This window comes from Acomys russatus, chromosome 30 (assembly GCF_903995435.1).
Source record: "Acomys russatus chromosome 30, mAcoRus1.1, whole genome shotgun sequence".
Taxonomy (NCBI): Eukaryota; Metazoa; Chordata; class Mammalia; order Rodentia; family Muridae; genus Acomys; species Acomys russatus.
The window spans coordinates 18,030,634-18,053,315 of record NC_067166.1 but is presented as its reverse complement, the minus strand read 5'-3'; the positions used below and the strand labels follow the sequence as shown (position 1 = coordinate 18,053,315).

The 22,682-nt window shown below is 45.2% G+C and overlaps 1 protein-coding gene across 1 annotated transcript; it reads right to left on the bottom strand.

Annotated features, from left to right (window-relative positions):
- Positions 1-11,098: 11,098 nt before the first annotated feature.
- Positions 11,099-22,461, bottom strand: Gcnt4 (glucosaminyl (N-acetyl) transferase 4). Its single transcript, XM_051172523.1, has 2 exons — positions 22,349-22,461; positions 11,099-12,621 (listed from the first exon to the last, which is right to left on the bottom strand). Exon 2 carries the CDS (start codon positions 12,618-12,620, stop codon positions 11,214-11,216), a length of 1,407 nt encoding a protein of 468 aa, XP_051028480.1. The 5' UTR covers position 12,621; positions 22,349-22,461; the 3' UTR covers positions 11,099-11,213.
- Between the last annotated feature and the right edge of the window lie 221 nt (positions 22,462-22,682).

Here is a 22,682-nt window from a genome sequence, read left to right as displayed (position 1 = left end):
TTTTCTGAGACAGGGTCTCTCTGTGTAGCCTTGGCTGTCCTGGACTTGCTTTGTAGACCAGGCTGGCCTCGAACTCACAGCGATCTGCCTGCCTCTGCCTCCCAAGTGCTGGGATTAAAGGCGTGCGCCACCACTGCCCGGCACTTTAGATAATTTCTTTCCTCCCCTGTCCCCAGTCTAACATTCAACTTATAGTGCAAAATATAATTTTAACCTTAAAGGTCTCCATAGTCTGTAACATCTTCACAGTTTAAAAGACCAAAACCTATGCCTCACCTTAATGTCAAGGCAATCTCTTATCTGAGTTCCTGGAAGTCAAAACCAAGTTGCATACTTCAAACATACAAGGGCACAGAATAATCAGGGCACAGCAAGGACGATCAGACCAAATGTCTTACCTGCTTTTCTATTGCTGCGATAAAACACCATGACCAAGGCAAATTATAAAAGAACGTGTTTAATCGGTTCATGGTTTCAGAGGGCTAGAGTCTGTGATGGCGGGACAAAGGGAGAGCTGAGAGCTCACATGGTGATCCATACCCACGAAGCACACTGGGAATGGCAGGAGTATTTTTAAACCTCCAAGGCTGTCCCCAGTGAAGGCCTCCAAGAAGGACACATCTCTTAATTCTTCAAAAATATTTCCACCGACTGGGGACTAAGTTTTTAAATATACGAACCTATGAAGGGTAGTCTTATCCAAACTGCCACAACAAAGAAAGACACAAATGCAGCAGGGTAAATGCCCAGCCCACACAGAGCTCCATGTGCAGCATGCGGGGCTCAGGCAGCCTCAGCTCTCCAGCTCTCTCAAGCTCTCTCTGCACTCACAGTCTGTAGTTTTCCCTCTTTTTTTTGGACCTGTTTGAGAATGAGGGTGGTTTTCACACCCAGAAGCCTTTTCTCATTGTACAGTTACATTTATTTATATATGTTAAGCTTTGTGGACTTGACAGTGTTCTGTAGACCGAACCTTTGAGCACAGAATCTAAGCTTTGTTTGTGACCAGATAACCAAAGTTTGAGTCATAGGAGTTGACGCTGCTGATGTTGCACTTAGATTTGGAGTGAGTGTGAGAGAGCGTTTGTCATGTGACCCCATTATTGATCGTTAAACATAAACAGATGCCTTTTGACACCAGTTTAAACACAGGACCATGCCAGAAGATGATGGTTTCTACCAACACCTACTGCTTTAATATACTGAGAGGCTGTAATGGGTTATAAGCCTGCTTCCTACTAGAGAATTCCTGTTACTCAACAGAACGTGAGCTTAACAGTTTTGATCATCCGGCCTATTCAGTTTTTCATTGTCCTTCAACATTCTTTCTTTCTTTTTCAAGAGATATCTGGGCATGGTGGCTCATGTCTTTAATCCCAGCACTTGGGAGGCAGAGGCAGGCGGATGAATGTGAGTTCGAGATCAACCTGGTCTACAAAGTGAGTCTAGGACAGCCAAGGCTACACAGAGAAACCCTGTCTCGAAAAACAAAAACAAATCCAGAGATATAGCATCACCTATGTGTTTTATTCCAGTGCTATGGACATGGGAGGCCGTGTAGTTTACACCTGTCTACAATTTCACCCTTTAAAATTTGTTCAGAGAGATTTTGTCTACCTTCCAAGGCCTGAAAACAAGGGATTCCCAGTTCTCTTACATTCCATCTGAGGATTGTGTGTACATAGAAAAGTATTCATTACTTATATACAGCGTGGACGTATATATAATTGTCTTTTGAAGAGGCTGCACTGGTTTTCATGACAATGTTTTGTAAGTTGATGCTACAACATAGACCATAAAGATCTATCTGGGTTTATAGAACAGCTTTCATTAATATGTATTTTGGGGATAAAAAAAAGGTAAGTATTTTTATTTGTAATATTCACAAAAAAACCCATTATTACCATATTCCAGAGAGAACTACTAGATACCAGCACATGGGAGTTATGTTCATAGGCCTGCTTGTTACTAAAAAGCCTTTGTATTAGTGTTTTTTGAGATAAAAATATGCCCTGGTGTAGGAAGTCACTGAGTGAAAGCAGGAAGGGACCCAAATATTGCCACAAGTGGTGTGGGGCATGCGAAATGGTACAAGGTCTACGTTTCAATGCCAGGAAAGGAAGAGGGTCGCGGGAGCCTAGGAAGTCAATGAGAGTTTGAGGAGCCACAGGCAGACGAGACGTTATTCGTGCTGGGTTGAGGCCATCACACTGACTGAGAGGCGGAAAGCACCCGGGCACAAGCCATGAACACTTGAGCTGCGTGGCTACACACACATGGGCCTACAGAAATGCATACACACGCAGGCTGGCAAAGGTGAAGGCTGAGGGCCTTAGGCCTCAGAAAAGTATCCGTTACTTATGTACAGTGTATATAAATATATATTACATCCAGCATCAGCCATTTTGTACTGACTCATAGTCCCCTGGATGCTCAGAGCTGGCCATCTTGGTGCATGCTCAATAGCCCTATTGGCACCATATTGTCTAAACGTACACTGGTCCTTACTGTCCTCTGTTCCCTATAAGGTGACACCTGTCAGTTGGTTCTATTGTCACTTCTTTGCCTGCTTTGAACTTAGGATTCTATACTAGCCCTAGGTTGGCTAGTTCAGAGGAGCAGGCGCTGATGCTCATTCAAGAACAAGTACTTTCTCTAAGGAGAGAACAGTTACCGAGGTCAGTGAGGTGAAACATGAGATGGACAGAAACTATAGCCACCAGCAGGAGGGCAGTTTGCATTTCTCAGGCCGGGGGTCAGTCCACGTCAGCCACTAGAACTGCTGCTGTTCTCATTTACATAAATGCCACACTGCCTACCTGTAGATGGAGAACAGATTTTATTTTTATGAATTTTTCTCTTGACCTAAAGAAGGATTTCTGTCTGGAATTTGGCACTAATTTGCTACCACACCCCGGGACCCCCTTGTTAAGTGTGTGCTGTTGCTCCTACTCCCAGTAGTCATGCGGGTCTGTTTCAGAACCTTCCTGATGGACACTGATAGATGACCACAGCTTTGTTAACATTTTTCATACAAAGTTCCAAATCCATTGGCTGTGAACTTTTGCTTTAGCGGAGAGACAACCTCCGGGCTTAAGGCATCCTTCCCAGCAGGCATCTGGAAGGTGTTTGTTTGCTTTTGTTCTCCCCCATCCCCATAGAAAGGATGCCAAAGGAAAAATCTGGTGCCAACTCTTAGACACTAATTCATCTCAGCTATTTGCAAGGTTCCTCTCCTGTCTTTTGTCCACCGCAACTATCAAAATCAACTCGTGGTCTTGATTTCGCCCTGGAGCCCCAACCCCCAAAGTCCTGCATGGCGATCTACAGCTTTTCAGAGATGCGGAACGAACTCTTCACATTTCCCACACCAACCCCTTCCCTGCTCATGTTCTGCATTCCCTCGTTTTGACACTGACAAAGGACAACTCTTTAAAGGCAACCGGTGACATAACTTCCAAAGGCTTTCATTGTGTCCTGGTGACAGCAGACAGCAGAGGTTATCAGTGGAAATAATGGAAGATTTTAAAATTTGATTACTGCTGTGAGGAGTGTGACCATGTATGATACAGCTTAGTGGTGAAAAAAAAAAATCTCAGAATTGGGGCTGGAGATACAGCTTAGCAGTAGAATGCTTGCCTAACATAAGCAAGGCCCAGGTCCACTCCCTGGAACCATCCTGCTCCTCCAAAGATTGGGGTGAAGGGTGTTTACCCGTTTCAGGCTGAGTAGTATTTTATATGATATATCTATATCTAATCTATATACACACACATACATATGTGTAATATACAATATGTACCATATCAATATATACACCACATGTGTACATATACACACATATATATGCATGTTTTTCTTTTATTTAAAAAATTATGTATTCAGTGCTCTACCTTCATGTATGCCTGCATATGCCTGCAGGCCAGAGGAGAGCATTAGATCACATTATAGATGGTTGTGAGCCACCGTGTGGTTGCTGGGAATTGAACTCAGTACATCTGGAAGAATAGACAGTCTCCAGACCCTGTATATATGTTTTTCAAGACAGAGTTTCTCCGTGTAGCCCTTGCTGTCCTAGAGCTCGCTCTGTAAACCACCTGGCTTTGAACTCATAGAGATCCACCTGCCTCTGTCTTACTAGTGTTGGGATTAAAGGCCTGTCCAGATGGCTTTATATTTAACAATATTTAACATCTTTCCCATTGTGAAAATTCCCTGTGGATCTGAGAAATAAAATCATGACAGAATAGCTGGAACCTAAGAGTGACACAATTTGCCAGCAATGCCTGATTAAAAGCTCAGAGGATGTGAGTTTCTGTCAGATGAAAGGACTACCTGGCTTCAACTAAAGTTTTGGAATTTAAAGAAGTTGAAAGTCTTGAAAAACTCAAATGTCATCCTTTTACTCTGTCTTACCATAAAACTTCCATGTTCACAGTTTTTATTCTTTGCTTTCTTTGTTCTTGAGATAAGGTCTCATGTGGCCTAGGCTGGCCTTGAACTTGCTCTACAGCTGGGAGAGCCTTGGGCTCCTGGCCTTCTGGCTTCCATTTTTTTAATTCTGGGACTACAGACAGGTTCCCCATGCGTATCTGTGTTCACAGTGTTAAGTAACTAACAGCATTCCAGCTAAGGCAAGCACTGCAGGCTGTAGGTGTAGTCTAAAATCTGTTTTTACTTTGGTTTCCTTATACCTCTTTTTCCCTCCTCCAACCCAATGCCTCCAACACCCCAACACCAGGTAGGAGAGAAAGAAGGTTATTGGGGAGAAGGGGTGTGGTTTCCCTTAGCTACTTCCTGCTGCCTTGGGGCAAGTCCAATCCTCGATTCAGCAGAACTTCTGTTCAATCTGCAGCAACAGCAACCAGGAGCGCCAGCAGCCTTCTTCTTTCCTGGAGCCCCCAGTCTTTTTCTGGGTCTGGCATTTATTCCCACTGGCAAAGACCACACCCCTGCACAAGGCAGTTCCCAGCTGGCAAAGATCACATGCCTTCTCATTAGGCAGTTATCAGCTGTGGAAAACTGGAGCGGCTACCCATATCCCACACCTGGGATCAAAACAAGAACATGCTTACATTTCACAAACCAAAACTTCCACAACGGCGGGCACTGAGAAACATTCCAGGAGGTGGGGGAAGGTGAGCTATGGGGACTACCTTCTAAACATTCTCAGCTGCTCAGCAGCTTCCGCTTAAACCGGTGGTTCTCAACCTGTGGGTCATGACCCCTTTGGAAGCCAAATGATCCTTTCTCAGGGGTCACCTAAGACTACCAGAAAACACAGATATTTACATTATCACTCATAATAGTAGCAAAAATACAGTGATGAAGTAGCAATGAAAATTGTTGTATGGTTGGGGGGTCACCACAACCTGGGGAACTGTACTCAAGGTCTCAGCATTAGGAAGGTTGAGAGCCACTGGCTTAACCACATTTGCTACACCTAGTGAGAAGGGAGGCCTCTCTGTCAGCCTCATAATGAGTGGTGCAGAATGGAAGCTGAGGGGAAATCACGGCCAGTAAATTTGGGTAAATGTATTGTGTTGCCATAGCAATGTGTGTGTGTGTGTGTGTGTGTGTGTGTGTGTGTGTTAAACAGAAACAGCTTATCACTATAATTCTAACACGATGGTAAAACACAATAGTTCTCTAATGCGAGGCATATGCATAAGCACTTATTGCTCATGGCTGCCACCACTTTGCCATGTGGCTTCATGGCTAACTAACTTACATGTTAGACTAAGACCAGGAGGTCAGGGAGAGTGGAACCAGTGGCCACACGGATGCCCACTCTTCTACCACTGACATACGATACTGTCATTTGTGAGGCCACAGGTTGGACACATTGCTAGGTCCTTTTTAGAACAGAGTCAACTATCAAAGTTCTTTTGAGAACATTATTCTAAGACAGCTCTTTGTTAACCACACATTAAAATACTGCCTTTATGTTTTCGGGTGAAATCTACATCCATGCATAAGACAAAAGTCTTTGATTATTTTGAGAATCAAAATAGCTATTTATCAGAATAAACAAAACGACATTCTACTTAACAAGTAGGAGACTATAGTCGACACACATCTATCAAGTGTCCTATATAACTCCCAGGTTGTACTTTGCCTTGTGGAAATGCATAAGCAGGGAGTAATAATTCAAAAGGTGAAGCTGTATTTGCAAAGCTGTTCACATTACTGTTATCTATGACAGCAAAAAAAAAAAAAAAAAAAAAAAAAGTTTACAGCCTAAATGACCTACAATAAAGAAAAGTCTGAATGAATTGTGTTACAACCATCATACAGCCATAAAGAGCATGAAGCCACATGGCAAAGTGGTGGCAGCCATGAGCAATAAGTGCTTATGCATATGCCTCGCATTAGAGAACTATTGTGTTTTACCATCGTGTTAGAATTATAGTGATAAGCTGTTTCTGTTTAACACACACACACACACACACACACATACACACACACACACACGTTGCTATGGCAACACAACACATTTACCCAAATTTACTGGCCGTGATTTCCCCTTAGCTTCCATTTTGCACCACTCGTTCCGAGGCTGACAGAGAGGCCTTTGCTGGTGTGGGAACACCACAGGGCTAAGGTTGACAGTGCCGCCTTTCTGACGTACATATGTGTCAACCTGGGTCACCATTTTGGTCAAATCTCTGAAGAAAAGATCGGGGTATTATGTGGCCAATAGAACGGAATCTTCTATTCTCTTGGGCCAGAGTTCCCTCATGGCTGGTGTCAGGAAACTATCATTTTCTAAGTGGATATGGATTTATGGACAGCAACACGAACAAAGATGTATTGAACTTCCCATAGGAATGCAACCCATAGTGCTTTTTCTTTGTGTAGTAGAGATAAGGTCTCACCATACATTGGCCAGGCCGGCCACGGGAACTTACAATCCTCCTGCCTCTACCTCCCGAGTGCTGAGAACACAGATGTGTGCTACCACTTCTAGTTCAGAGCTGTCATATGACCCTGAACGCACCCAAGGCTTCCTGAAGCGCTGATGGCCATGCCTGGTGGTGGTTCAAATTGGCATCCTTAGGGGCAGCGGAATGCTTGTCTCTATTATGTTGATGGTTCTGAAAACGGCCTTACTTGTTGAAAAGGTTCATGGTCTACGTACAGGACATATGTGCATGTCTGCAGAAAAGGTAGATGCATTACCATGACTGCATTAGAAACTGTGTTTTCCTATCATCGAAGCTTGGGGTCCCCAGTGGTGCCCAGATCTACTTCTCCATACACGTTCAACAAAGATAAGGACTCTTCCGAGAGGAAAAAAAGAAAATCCCATTTTCCAAGGATCAAGGGGCTAAAAAGTAGAGAGCTCTCTCAGGAACTTCCAGAAAGTTATCAAGCAAACAAGATAATCTTAGAAACACAGATAATTAATCCTGGAAGAGAAACCAGGATGAAGAGTGACAACAGGCCAGTCCTGGAGGACTCAGACTTCATGAAACAACCTGAGTTCTAACCCTGGGTCTATATTCTGAGTGTAACTGTTCTTTGAAAGATTTATTTTATTCATTTTACACAGATGCATATCTATTTGCACATACACCTGCACACCAGAAGAGGGCATCAGATCACATTATAGACGGTTGTGAACCACCAGGTGGTTGCTGGGAATTGAACTCAGGACCTCTGGAAGAGCAGCCAGTGCTCTTAACCACGGAACCATCTCTCCAGCCCTGCACTGCAATTCTTTCACACTGAAGTGACATGAACTCTGATCCTCATTCAGTCAGTCACTGCTACAGACAGAAAAAACTTGGGTGGAGACCAGCACGCCCAGAGGCAGGAAAGCTTGTAAGTCCAAGGAGTTTGATTTGAGCAGCATGTTTTTATTTTGCAATGCCAGAGAACTAACATGTGCCAGCAGCATAATTAAAACAATAAATCACTATTTAAAACTCATACACGGGGCACTCATTACTGAACAATAGGGACAACACAGAAAGGAGCTTTAGAGATGATAAGAAAAATGCGAAAAATTATACCATCAAGAGAAACAGTTTGAATATACTTAGCAATACACTCATTTCACATTGTCATTTTATTTTCCAGGAAATACTTAAGCACATACAAATTCACATTCTGGGAGCCAAGAGAAATCTTTAACTTTTAACTTATTTTACGTGGATGAGTGTTCTGCCTGCATGTATGTCCGTGCACCGTGTGTGTGCCTGGTGCCTGCAGAGGCCAGAAGAGGACATAGGATCCCTCGGAGCTGGAGTTACATATGGTTGTAAGCTGCCATGAGGGTTCTGGGAATTAAACGTGGGTCCCCTGGAAGAGCAGCCAGCTCTCTTAACTGCTAAAGCATCTCTCTCGCCCCAAAATCTCTAACTTCCAATGATACTTTTATTTTAAATAAGCAAAAGAACAAAATAGCAATACTGGCTTTTCGATACACATAGTATCTAGGGTACAGTAGATTACTCACGTGATATATTTCGACAGCTTTCATTATTTGTGTAATATTCACATATAATTCGTAAACTCATCTTGAAGTAAATTAGAGTCTAAGTTCAATAAATACTATAGAAAGAACGATTATAAGACAGTGTTGCACGTTCTCAGACTGGGGAAGGGCTTTTGCCAGAGTCAGTTCTGAAGATGAACAGGAACCTACAGGGTTCCCAAGGCAAGGGCTGTGCTTTGGCACGCTCCCTGAAACATGAGCAGCTGACATTTCTGAGTCCAGAGAAACATGTCCTCGGGGGAAAGGAAGGCATTGCCACCTTGTCTGACTACGGTCCACTTGAGAAGAGCGTGAAAGAATGGAGCAACTCGAGACACTTTCCAAAAACACAGGAAACAGGGCCCTTTCCCTCCAGAGAGACAGAGGCGCAGTTAGATGCTAACTTATTTGTTACACTTACATTCTACTGATGACCAGAGTCATAAAAACCATTTGTTTTCAAAGAGCCAAGACCTTGTGAGTTTGTGGATGGTCAGTGAAGTTTCTCTAATCCTTAGTCCCTATCCAAACTAACATGCTAATGCTGTTGGCTGGAGAGGAAACTGAGAATGCCCTGACGGGGTTTTTTCTCAGAGCTGAATTTGGCGACACAGGTTCCCCTGCGACTGTGGCCTACTTGTGTTTCAAAAAGGATAGTGTTTAAATCTCACAATGGAGTTGGGCCCTGTGCTTATCTTATAGTCTTGACATACTGATGTTTCAAAATTCGTTTCTACTTCTTGTGAAGTAAGGAAACCCCAAGAGGCAGTCATGTGTTCAGAGCACAGAGAACAAGAGCCCACTGAGAGCAACATGGTGGCTGTGTTAGGGCTCACCCACTGGTAGACGTGGGCAGCTTCTCTGGGAAATCCAACTCTTTAAAAAAAAAAGTGTGTGTGTGTGTGTTTGTGTGTGTGTATGTATGTGCAGATGGGTGTAGGTGCCCATGTGTGTGTGCGCGCGTGTGCAGATGGGTATAGGTGCCCGTGTGTGTGTGTTTGTGTGTGTGTGTGTGTGTGTGTGTGTGTGTGTGTATCCAGATGGGTGTAGGTGCCCTTGGAGGCCAGAAGGTGGCACTGGATCCCCTAGAGCTGGAGTTACAGGCAGGCGGCAGACACTTGGTATGGGTGCTGGGAACAGAATTTGGGTCTTCTGCAAGAGCCGCATGTGTTCTGAACTGCTGAGCCATCCTCCAGTCCGCCTAAAACTTTAGGGATAAAGACTTGGAAATAGCTGTTTTCTGGGGGCAGTGGAGGACAAAATTATTTAAAGGATATCAGAAGAGGTGGAGAGCAAGTTAAAGATTAAAGAAGAAGGAGGAGGAGGAGGAGGAAGAGGAGGAGAAGAAATGGTGCCACAGGGCCCTCAGTGTTATAAACTGTTAAACACACCAAGTGCACCTCACGGGCCGAGCACAGAAATTTGGAAGGATATTTAAGCACGTCAGTCTTTCACACAGCCTGATTTTGGCCTTGATTACTGCGCAGGTAAGTAGTTACAGTGGCTGTGATCAAGACACAGGGGTTTTTACATGTGTCCCACTTTCCCCAGGGACTGTTGTGATGCTGCAGGCTGTTCTCAGGCCTGTGCCTCCACAGCACAACACACAACATAGTCAGTCTCAGTGAGCCTCTGCCTCACCCCTCTGTGCGTGTGTGTGTGTGTGTGTGTGTAAAATAATGCTCTTAAGTGTGGGTATTTGTAAAATAAAGATAACATTTTCTTTGGTGCTTAGTTGAGACAAATGCTACAACCAATTTGGAGTGTTTATCATTTTGCATTTTTTTTAAAAAGAAAAAAAAATGTGCAAGTGACCACAATAACCAACTGAGAAAGCAGTCATATTCTCACAAAATCTTTCTAAGAAAGCTTACTGGCTTGATAGTTACATAAAACAGAGCCATCGACCACGTTCGAAGTGTACCACTATAGCCAGGGCACAATCTTGTCTATAGTGTCAATGTGTGAAATGATAGGCCCAGGCCTGGGGTACTGGTCTGTGACATGTTCAACTAGCAGTACCCAGTTTTATTTGCATCAGGACACGTGTTTTAAAGAAACAAGTGAATTAAAAAGGAAGCCATTCATGCCACCGTTGTGTAACACACACAAAAGCTAAATAAAGCCCTTTGTCCCTCTTCAGGCACTACCTGTCCCAATCCACCCACCACCTGCCCCCGAGCCTTCTCAGACAACCCCACCCTACACACGTCACACCAACAGCACTGCCTCCGCCCTGAATCAGAAAAGTGAGGCACCAAAAGGTAAATTATACTTTGGCAAGCAGGCGATCAGACAGTTCTTTGAGTTTCTCTGAGGTAGTGGAACCCTGCTCCTAATAGTCTAAAGATTTGAAAATGTCTTAGTGGCTGAACTAGGAAAAGGTAGAGCGTTGGCTTCGTACTCACGCACTTCTCAGAGGCAAGGGGCTTGCATGATTCGCACACACTCGGAAGTCGCCTTCAGTAGCGCCCTCGTTGTTATACGGAAACACGAAACACTACAGTTCGGAGCGTAAACCCTGCTTCCCAATAATTACCACTTAGATTTAACTCCCGAGTGTCTTTTGATACTCTGACACCGTGAGACACCAAGCAAAGCCAGCACTTTTTAAAAACCAGCCAACTGTAGGCTCCAGGTCCACACATGGAATTCTATAGAAGTTTCATCCTTGGAAAGGATTTAGTTCAGAGGGTGTTGGGCAAGGCATCAGCACATAATTCCATCTTCCTTAAATCTCTGTGTCAGACACCCTTAGGTCTCTAGTGATCTTGCGACGTGTGGCTTTGGGATTTCCATCTGTAATGAGCATTTCTGAAGACACAGTGGCCAACTTTCTCTGTTGCTCTTCAAGCTTTTCTGCGAGACATTTAATCAAGATGGGGTCCACTTTAGAATCAAACTTATTTGCAAACCAATGCCCTTCCTTTATAAGCCACCGTAGTTCTGCAGCTCCATAAATGCACACGCTTCGAAGGTGAGAGCCAGTGCAATTGGGGTAGAAAAAGCCTTCATAGTAATTCCATTTCACCAGCCGGGTCTTACTCTGCAGGTCAGACACGTCCTGGGATGACCTGGGAATCTCTCCGGGTATCCCTGGTATCCGGATTAAGGTAGCCCAAAAGTGTTCATCGGGAGAGTACGTATCTTTAGACCAGGCAAAAAAGTCCTCAACGAGGGAGCTGTTGAAAACATATTTAACAAACGCTTGACTTAAAACAAAATAGGCACTGCCCACAAACACCTCGATATTATGAGGCGGGGCTTTCTTGGAGATGTTCGTTTTTACTGGCAACTTCATATATTCATAAGGCACCTGTCTGAGCTCATGGTGGTAAGTGAACCTTTCCATTTTACCAGTGGGAGGTCTCACTGTCTCTAACATATTCCTTCCTTGGAGTTTTTTCAGCTCCGACACTAATTCAAAGTTTGACTTCAGGGGGAAGTCTTGCCCACATAGGTTGATGACGTACTTCCACTGAACGGAAGACTTGAGAAGGTCTGATAAGCAATTCATGTCAGCCTGGAGCCTGGAAATGTGGGCATACTCCACAGCCTCTAACTTGGAAGCAATAAAAATATTGGAGAAGCACTTAGCTAAGTTGTTCATGGCAGCTTTGAACGCGTCCGGTGACTTGAGGTCATAGTGGATACAGTAAATATTGTGTGGGTTATAAATAGCATGGATCAGCCGCTCGACCATAATTGCGTCTTTGTGGACGACCAGCGAATAGGCTATCGGGAAGCTCTTCTCCTCCCTTGAAACATGCTTCTCATGGTACCGTCTTAGGGTGTGGTAAATGTCACAGTCGCTTGTCATCACCACGACATCACCATCCTCCAAGTCGATAATGTTTCGCTGTCTGATTTCCAGACTCTTGCCGATTTCCAAAGGCTCGTGCTCGTAGACCCCTGAGCAGTTGACTTCATCCCTGACCACGTCCTCAGTGGGGGGGAACCTGTTTCTTACAAACGGCGAGGTGCTTAGGGAATACTCGACCAAGTAGATGCCTCTTTGAGGGAAGAGAAGGCTGCCCACATTTAGCAGCTTGAACAAGGAGAGCAGCCACAGGGCTAAGAGCAGGATGAGGAGTTTTTGCTGAAGAGTGTATTTAAAGCAACATCTGAATATCTTCATTCTGCAGAGGAGACCGGGGGGGGGGGGGGGCGGGTAGTAACTGTTAGTTAACTAATAGAAAGAGGAGAATCTGCTCAGTTTATCCAAAGTTTCCTGGGTACCACCCACTACACATCCCCCAGAGCGCGGCATCCAAAGATAAAGGAAACAAAGTCCTTCATCAAATCACAAAATAATACAATAGAATCCGGTCATGGAACTTAGCTCATTTTGAGAGGTGTTGGTTATCAAACACAGTGGATGATAACAGTCACAGTTGCTACTATGATGGAGAGCAGGGCTGGTTCCTGGACCTCCTGGGGATGACCAAGGTCCACAGATGCCCAAGTTCCTTAGATCCAATGGCTTAATATTTGCATATAGCCTATGCATAATATCTTACAGGCCCTTTCTGTTTCTAGGTAACTTACAATCCCTAATGCCGTACTAACACAACACTTGTTCTCATGGTTCATAATAACACCTGGTTCAGGGAAAATTCAAGTTTCGTCTCTAGGGACTTTCTAGAATTTTTCTTCTCAGGTCTTTCAAGTGAGTGTTTTGCTGATTTTTCATACAAGTAACCCACAGATGCAGAAGGCTGATGACATAATGTACCGCTTACAGTCTTAGCACATTCGAGGAGCGATTTAATGTGGTTCGGGCAGAAGTTGAGGGAACTAGATGCTCAGAGATGCACCAACTCACTTCAGGACCAAAAGACCATCTAACTTTATCCGGCCTTCAGGTGCTTATTGGATGGAGGTCTGAAGTCTGTTAGGAACAGCCCAGAGAACCCCATTTCAGAAATAGCAGCACACAGTCTTTGAGATGTACAGATTATGGATATCGCATAACTTTTATCTCTGTTAGTCCCCATTTTCTCACAGGGATTATTAGCGAAATGGCCTTGAGACTGGGAAGTCTCACACTCATTCAGAGTAGTTATAAAAATGTTCTTGGGCTTTCAGTGGGTCATCTTGCCCGGGGAACAGTCAGTTCTCCAAAGCTTTGTAACACTAGGCAGAAACCTTGACCTTGGGCCTCAGTGGCCAAGACTCAATTACTTTGTGTCTTTGGAGGAATAAGAGCTAAGATCTGACATGGTCTGAGACCCCTGTGCTGGGCCCTCATTCAACAAAGATGGGCCTGGCAGTGGAATGGAGAAGGCAGGACAGATTGGAGGCATGTTTATGTATGACCTGACCTGTTGACACAAGTGTGAGGTACGTGAAGAGAAAATCCTCACAACTTTCTATGTGGACGGTCTCATCATTTGTGGAGATAGAAGGTAGAGGAGCGGGCGAGAAGAGCGGCCCAGATCTGTCCACACTGGGCTTGAGTGCCTTCCGGGATTCCACACAGACATTTCGAGCAGGGAACTTGAAGGGCCACCACTTAAGCTTGGGTGAGGGGTGAAGACTGGGAGAGAAATGTGTCAGCAACATAAACATGGAACTGAAAATCCCGATGGCCAGGGCAAGTATGGAGGAGATACAGTGAGCAGAGAAAGAGATCCCAGGCAACCGCAGAGGGTAGGCTGAGATGTGGCCAGAGGCAACGGTCAAGGGCACCAAGCCTCGGACTCAGAAGCCTGCGCACACCTGTACAGAGGGGCTGTGGTAAAACAAGACAAGAGATCAGTCAATTCCAAGCACACTTTATACGTCCGGGGATCTTAACTGGCATCAGTTACTCTTTCCCTTGGCAAAGTAGGGAGATGTTTAAGGAGACACGGGCCCCCCAGAATTGTCCTGCCGTTTTCAACCTAGCTCCCACCTTCACATGGACATCAAGAGATAAAGGCCAGCTCTCTGAATACTGCCAGGGTCTCAGCATCTGTGTTCCTGCCTTTCTTGGGTCCAGTCCTGGGCTTGGAGAGTGTGAGCTGTCAGGAAGCCAGGGCTAGCTGCCCGAAGCAGGCCAGTCCCAGGGGACCGGGCAACGGGGTAGGGGAATGCTGGAAAAGGCTTCTGGAACCGGCTCTGACTCCCTGCTCTGGCCAGAGACAAGGGTGAGTTTCAAAAGAAACTGGGGAGGCCCTGGGGCAGCCCAGGCCTGTCCTTGGCTCTCTGGATGTCTCTCCTGCTCACCAAGGATCTTGTGAAAGGAAAACTTGTCTGGCTGGGGGCAGCCTCTGATTTGAAAGAAGCACCTTCCAGTATTAGTACCCTGTCCCAGGTCAGAATAAAAATACCCTTATCCCAACCACAGTCCGTGAGCTAAAAATGTCTCAGTGTTGGGGTAAGGACACAAACTTGGGCAGCTAGGAAAGGCACGGGTGCGGGGTTGGGGGTGGCGGAGGCAGGGGGAGGGGAAAGACCTGGAAAGAGTTGAGGGAGGAAAGTTGACTGTGATCAAAGCATGTTGTATAGAATTCACAAAGAACAAGGAAGGAGTTTGAAAAAAAAATGCATTTAAAAAAAGAAGAAAAAGGTAAAGGACGTGGAGGTGGCATGCCCTCAGATTTTAATGAGTTCCTGCCAATTCCTAAACAGGCATGTTGGCCTCATCCCAAGATGCTGGCAGTGCTGAGAAATCAGTTCTGTATCCTGGGTACCACAGAGGGAAAGCTCCCCTAGGAGGTCGAAGATGAAAATCTCCAGCCTCCACTTGGCTTTGGCTTCCTCCTGCAGAACTTCAGAGGGTGCCCTTGTGCCAAACCACTGGGTTCTGCAGAGGCCAGCACAGCCCCAAGAGCCACAAGCCTCAGAGGTGAAGGTGGCCAGGCCAACACCTACACATTATAGACCCTTCCATCTTCCTGCCACCTGCACCCCAGACCTGGGGAATCCCCTGACACCTCAGGTATAGAGCATAGAAGGGAGCCTTAAGGCCCTACTCAAGTCAGAAGGGTGGGCTAGGCTAAGCTGGCCCTCAAGCTGACCACATTGCTCCCAGGAGATCAGTCTACACTACCTTCTACTGTAAACACTCTAGTAGCCACTTTCCTCTTTAGGCTTGTGCTGGCTAGGAGTATGTAACGGTTACATTATACATGACTTCCTATAGGAGAAGGGACTCTCCCCTCTCACCAGGGTAGACAATGAAGTTGCCTTGTGGGGTCTGTCACCATATAGACACAAGTTCCTAGCCATGGCAACCAAACCAGAAGAAGACAGTAACAGCAAGATTTGATAGCGATAGCTCAGGTAAGTGAGGCCCATAATGATTCACTAAAGCCACAACAGGGAAGACACAAAGTATTTCCCCAACCTCCAGATCTCCCAGCGCTCAAAGGCAGCAACAGTAAGTGCTGAGATCCACAGCAATTAATGCCAATACCTACATTCAGGGACAATGGCTACCATCACCAGCAGCTGTACAACCATCTTTTAAGTTATCTCTCTTGGAGCTCGGGGCCGTTAGAGCAAGAGGATGCTCCTTCCTCAGAGAAGGAAGAGGACTAGTCAATCAGGAATAAAAGTAAGAAGACTGGGGAGAAAAAGTACCAAGTAAGTTTCAGCCTTTAGGAACCAGGAACTGAAGGTTGGAGAGATGGCCCAGTGGTTAGAGCACTGGCCGCTCTTCCAGAGGATCCGTTAGAGCTCACAACCATCTGTGACTCCACATCCAGAGGGTCCAATGTCCTCTTCGGGTCCCTGAGGTCACTTCACACATGTAATGCCCAGACATACATGCAGGGAAAACACCCATAGACATAAAACAAAAATAAACAAAATTTCAGAAATAAAAATAAAGAATTTCATGCTTACAGGGCTCTCCGGGAACCTACAGAGCTTGGCAGACATTGGAGAAAAAGTGGGAAGTGGTGGGCTTTAGGATGTCACAGAGCTGAGCTTGAAGACTCTGAAGGAGCACTCTGTAGCTGTGTCTAGCTAACCTCTCTGAAGGCCAGCGTTTTTGCTCAATAGGGGATTTAGAAAGCTGGCCCCCCAGTCCCAGTGTCTTAAGTTGTATGCTGCATATGAGGTCACATAGCTAACTAGGGAGTTCACGAGAAATTTAGTAACAGTAAAGGGTTTCTGAAGCCTTCTCTTCCCTTTTCTTACCCGTGGCCAGCTCGCTTAACACGTCTTGGAACTTTTTCAGTACACCAATTATTCAGGACTTTATTGGTTTTAGAAAACTGACATATTTTGTGGTTACGTGTATGCATGTGTCTCTCTACAGGGATATGTACACAGGAGTGCAAGTGCCCACAGAGGCCAGAAGAGGGCCTTGGATCTCATGGAGCTGGAGTTACGGGAGGTTGTGAGCCACCTGACGTGGGTGCTGGGAATTGAACTCGGGTCCCCTGTAAGGGCTCTTAACCCCTGAGCCATCTTACTAGCCTCTGGCTTTTAAAAAGAGAATCTGTAAGTCATTTTATGTGAAAATGTTAAGAACATGGCTGCCTTGTCCCTCTTCTGATCAAGGTAGGAGGTGGCGATGTCTTAAGAATCGATGGCAAATACTTTTTAAAACCTAGACCTAAGCTTATTGCCTTTTATTTGTTTTTCAGCACCTAGGACTTTACGTAAGCTACCACCAGGTCTTCTGCCCATATTTCCAACCGACCCCCAAGGCCTCAGTACAAATTTAGTGCTTTGAAATCAGTGCCTGAAAGCCTCCATCCCAATCTCTTTGTTAATTTAATAGCATTGTTGTGGAGGTAGACTTACTCGGAACACTGTTCTGAATTTCTATATGTGTAATTCAAGCCCTAAGAAGGTGGCAACTACCACTGTCCCTCTTTTATGAGGAAAGAAGCTGAGGCCCATGAGACAAATAAAATACTAACCAAGAGCCAGGGCAGAAACCTCTCCTCCCATGGAAGGGACCTTCTTCATGATGGTGGGCCTCAAAGCGTCTCTGGGTGGGACCCTACCAGTACCCTTCTGGCTGCCTGCCTGGGGCGCATTCAGGTCATGGTATGGAAGAAGGGGTGTTCCTTCTTCTCTTCTTCTTACTCCAAGTCTCTCCTGCTTTAAGTTCATTTTTTACCAACGTCTCAAATTAAAAAGAAAATCTACAAACCCCAACCAAATGGCTCAAGGTCCAGATGTGGAAAGTGCTGTCGCTGTAGCTTGACACCAGGAGGCTTTGCTCTGCAGACATACTCAGCCTTCCATGCAAACCCATCCATGGGACAGGAGGAGAAAAAAAATCTCCGTATTTCCCATGATGGCTCAGCCCTTGACGGATGTTCCCATTGGAAGCCTCACACAACTGTACTGAAGCAGAGACAAATGAATTCCACTCGTGAAATGCTATACCTGTCTGAGAGAGAGTCTGCGTGGAGAAATACCCTATGGGGACCTAGGTGATGAGTCCTAGCTCCCTCTGAGGCCCCAGGCCCAGGCCAATTGATAAAGAGATTAGCTGGTTTTCAGCCAGTAGGATCCTTCATAGGAAGAGGAACCAGGTCATCCCAGGAATCCAGTCACCAGTGATGCCTGGCCCACATCCTGTCACCATGCAGTTGGGGATGTCTGAGAACACCCAGGTACTTTAGAAAACATTCTGGTTGGAATCTCCCTCCAGTCAGAGAGCGTTCCCTTCAATGCACCCACTTTCAAGTCCTTAAACTTTGTTTTATTCTATGGCAACTTGAAAAATAGGACACATAGAGCTTATTAACTTGGGTATGCCAGGATCTATTTTATTTTTCCTAAAGCCTTACAAAGGAGGGTCATCATTTACATAAGGACAGAAATATAAAGATGAGCATACTAAGAAAACGAAACACAAATAAATAAAGAACCAAACCTCCTCCTAGACAGAGGGAACCTGCATTGAGAGCTGGGCGAGCTACTGTGCTACCACAGCACCTGATCTCAGCGAGGCTGCTAACTCTCCATGACGTCTGGCTCATCACTAGCCACAGAACATTCTGGACTGGGACCATTAGGTGGGAGGATGACTCAGCTCTAGTGTATTTCCGTAACGCCTCCATAGAACCTCAGGAGTTGTGCAAAGGAGTCCAAAGACAAGTTTCTCTAAGAGCTTATGCTCTTTGTTCTATTCTAGAAGGGACATGGCTAAGGCTAACAGTTGTCCCAGTGTGAAGCAGGTAAACACGGCACCTACGCAAAACACCAGAGCCTCATGGCTGGGCCAATAATGCAATGTACAGAAAGATAGACAGCTCTGAAAAGGCCAGCAATTACAGCCCCTTACAAGGAAAAGAAAATGCGTTTTCATTTTCATTTCATTAAAAGAAAAAAAAAAACAATAAACAACAACAACAAGGCAAAACTCAGGAAGTCGAGAAGCCAGTAGTGGAAAATAGAGCTTGCTGTGATCCATAACTTGGCATGACATTCCATGGACAGCATGTCCTTCCAGCTTGTTTTTAAGAAACATGTCCTCCATATCGTCAGCCCTACCCACCCACATACCCATACACCTTAGGTTTGCCTTTCTAGAAGCCTCACTACGCAGGCACTGACCTACCCGTTTCTTTCATTTACAATATACTCTGACCACTCGTATTCTCAACTGGGTCTGAAACTGTTCAAGGCTCTTCCTAACAGCAGCAAACACGCCTTTCATCAGGAAAAAAAAAAGCCCACTTAAATAATAAAATTTCTTTCTCTAGGTCTTTTTTTTTTTTTTTTTAACCAATGCTTAGTTAACAAATCTACAATTCCCAAAGAAACCTAAGATGTAAACTCTTAAAACTTTAAAGCACTTTAAAAATGACCGAGTCTGTAGCCCTCCTCCAAAGATGCCTGCCCGTCCCAGACCCTCACTTCAGTCCTGGGACGTTGGAAACACACTCTCTCTATTTACATGTGTGTCTTAATCTGTTCCCATTGCTATGACAAAATGCCATAAGCTGGGGAGTTTATCAACAACAGAAATGTGCTTCTCACGGTACTGGAAACTGGGAAGCCATGGTCAAAGTACAGCTTGACATCTAACGACGGCTCACTCCAGCTTCTAAGATCCTGTCTTGTAGTTGCATTCTCCCATGGCAGAAGGCCAGAAGGGCACAAGTGCAGGAGGGGCGAACAGCTCCCTCACACCTTATAAGATCACTAACTCCATTTGTGACAACTCCACGCAAAAGTGCCACTAACCTCCTATACCTCTTAATTCTGTGACATTGGCAGTTGAGTTTCAACATGAATTTGGGGAGGGCGCATTCAGACTGTAGTGATGTGCTTTCAGTCAACTGCTGTCCGTCAAGGGACTCAACAGAGGCCAGGATCCCCAGTCCCTTATGTAGGCTCCAGATGGTGGCATCTATCCCTGCCTGGCTCCCTATTCCTCACCACTAACATGGTTCTGACCAACGTCAACAACATTCCTCATGTTGTCAGAGGCCATGGACACATGCCTGTCCCTTCTTAATGATCTAGGCAGAATATTAGTATTATTTGTATTTTCTTCCTTACACTGTCTAAGGCTAGGTACTATCATTATTCCTGTTTTGTTTTGTTTTGTTTCAGATGAGAAAATGAATCACAGAGGATAGGTAACTTACTTTGGGTCGTAATACGTAGACGAGCCAGGAATTTCAACTATGGCCCGGTTATCACTAACTACAACTGAACTTGCCCTTCCAGCCTCTCAGTGGTCTAGAGGAACCAGGAGCAATCAATGGATGTTATGAGCATCGACCAAACTTGCTTAGGAGGCACTAAGTTACATAAAGTAGAATTCAACTAAAGGAACTAAAGAATTTAACTAAAGTAGAATTTAATTAAAGACCATATTCTGGTCTGGGCTCTGCTATCAAAGCTTCCTCACGTGATCCAGCAAGCTAGTAACCATGGGCCAGTCTGTATGCCCCAAGCACTAAGCAGAATAATAGTTTTTCTATCTGGTTTTCTTCTCAGGAAGAGCAGGCAGGAGGACCCTGGCTAAGAGCTGTGTGGGAAAAATAGGCCTGGTCTGTGCCAGGTTAACTATGAGACTATTTTACAGTATAAATCTCCCCATTTGTCCAAACAACCAAACTTTGGGATTTCCGTCTCTGCAAAACATGTTTAATCAATCACAATGTAACTTGGGGGGCATGAGACTATATAAACTGATAGGGATTTCCGTTCAGGTCAGGGCTGGCTCGCTTTTGTGTATTAGCTACAGCTAGACGTATGCTATTATTAAAGCGTTTTTATTTATTCACCTGTAAGTGGTAGGGAGATTTCATACTGGGAAGGCATATTAGTTGCTACATTGCAGGAACCCATTGGTTCAACATCCAAAATGTATTTCTGAGCCATATGCCCGCTTCCCACTCGGTTGGAGACACTCTACTCTAAGCTACATCAACTCTGCCTTTGGGAGAAAACAGTCTCCTCAGCTCCCTCGCTTCTTGTAGTCCATTCTTGACAAGTAAATAAGATTTACCCCACCACACATACCTGCTCCCTCTATGCCAAACCCTTCACTTCACTGGGGATAAAAATTAGGCTCTTTCCTAGTGCCTACTTCCCTCATTGAGCTCTAGGTGACACCAGCCTTTTGGAACCTTCCAGAACTGCTGTCTGTTCTTTGCCTCAGGGCCTTAGTCTAGACCACCTTTCCCTGGTCCCTGGCCTGCTAGGATTCTCACAGTGAAGAGAAACGAATATATCACTTCTTTGGGGGGGTTCTCGGGAGGGGGTTCTCTCTAATCACCTTTTTCAAATCTCCCTCTGGCCTACCCAGACTCCTGTTTTTATTTCGTTTTGTTGTTGTTGCATGTTTGTTTTTGAGCCATTTGCACAGTCCATTTGTGCTCATTTATACTGTCTTTAGATAGGAACACAAGGTCTTCGAAGGCTCCGGTTACTCCCTCATCTTCAGCACCGAGCAAGCACATTCATTCCTGGGACCTATAGTTGTTGGGTAGGACAAAGCCAAAAGACCCACATTCTAGTCTGGGCTCTGCTATCAAAGCTTCCTCAAGTGATCCAGCCAGCTAGGAAGCATGGGCCAGTCTTTATGCCCCAAGCAGTAAGCAGAACAATAGTTTTTTAATCCAACAGACCTCTTGTGAAGGCCCTATAACACAATGCATGTGAAAGAGCTATAGGAAAAAGACGCTGGTCTGCAAAAGTCAGGCTTTAGGGCCTCCGTAAGAAGAATGGTTTCCTGGGGGAAACCCAGAGCCAATTCTTTGTTTGTTTCATTTTCCCGAAGCAACGCATCCATTATTCCCTCCACTCTGACATTCTAGATGATTACTCGCTGCTTACTCTTTGGCAACATTCTTTATGCTGACAGTAATTTTTAACGGATGGTTCAGAATTCTCCCTAGGGCGTCAGCATTATGTAGACCCAGACTTTCCCTGACTGTGAGAGATGGGAAGATAGCTGCTGTAGTTAATTCTCAGAGGTGGCTCCCCACTCTTCTGAAAGACTGGTTGCCAAATAATCCCTCCTAAAGGGCACCTAGGAGTACACCCAACCCCTCCCTGGCCAAGCCTCAGCAGCTAGTGCCCTGCATGGCAGTGCTACAGATCTCTCCTCTCAGCCCCCACTCTTTTAGGGGTGACTCTCTGTAGTGGCTCTGTATTGACCCCAACACCCAAACCAACAAAGCCATTCCAAGGCTTTTACAGCACCTAGGACACATAAGGCACAGCCTCAGATATGGTCTCTGTAGTGTCCTGCCACCAAGATCCCACGTCCAGTGACACTGTCTCAGCACCGTTAACTACACTGCTCGTCATCCAAATGGGCTCTGTTTAAGGCCCTCGTAGGGTGAGCCACCACCGACAGCTTTCCTGCTGTTTGCTTCAGCGTAGCTGTGTACAAAGTATGACTACCATCTTAAAAAAAAAAAAAAAAAAAAAGAATAGTTACTTTACCTGCAAATCAATAAGAACAGAGGCCTCAGTGGAAAAGCAGGACATGAAAGTCATTCTCCATGCTGTTTCTTTAGAGCATCCTTCTGTCTGCAGTGCCTTTTCCGGAGTCTTTCAGGTCTAGGGGGAACCACATGATGTGTAAGGTAGCATGGGAAACAAGGAACTGATAGCAAGATGTCTTAACCGGACTGATCGTGGTCCCTCAAGGTTGCGGGGAACCTGGTTCACAGCAACAAAAAGTACAGATGGCAGCTCCTGATCAGTAGCTACAGCAATTCGGGGTGGGGGGTCACCTCGATTCTTGGTTTTCTCTTATGTCTCTAGGTAAATATCA

Bases quoted from the DNA above. Each gene is read 5' to 3' on its own strand.
- Gcnt4 (XM_051172523.1), bottom strand. From the start codon at position 12,620: ATGAAGATATTCAGATGTTGCTTTAAATACACTCTTCAGCAAAAACTC.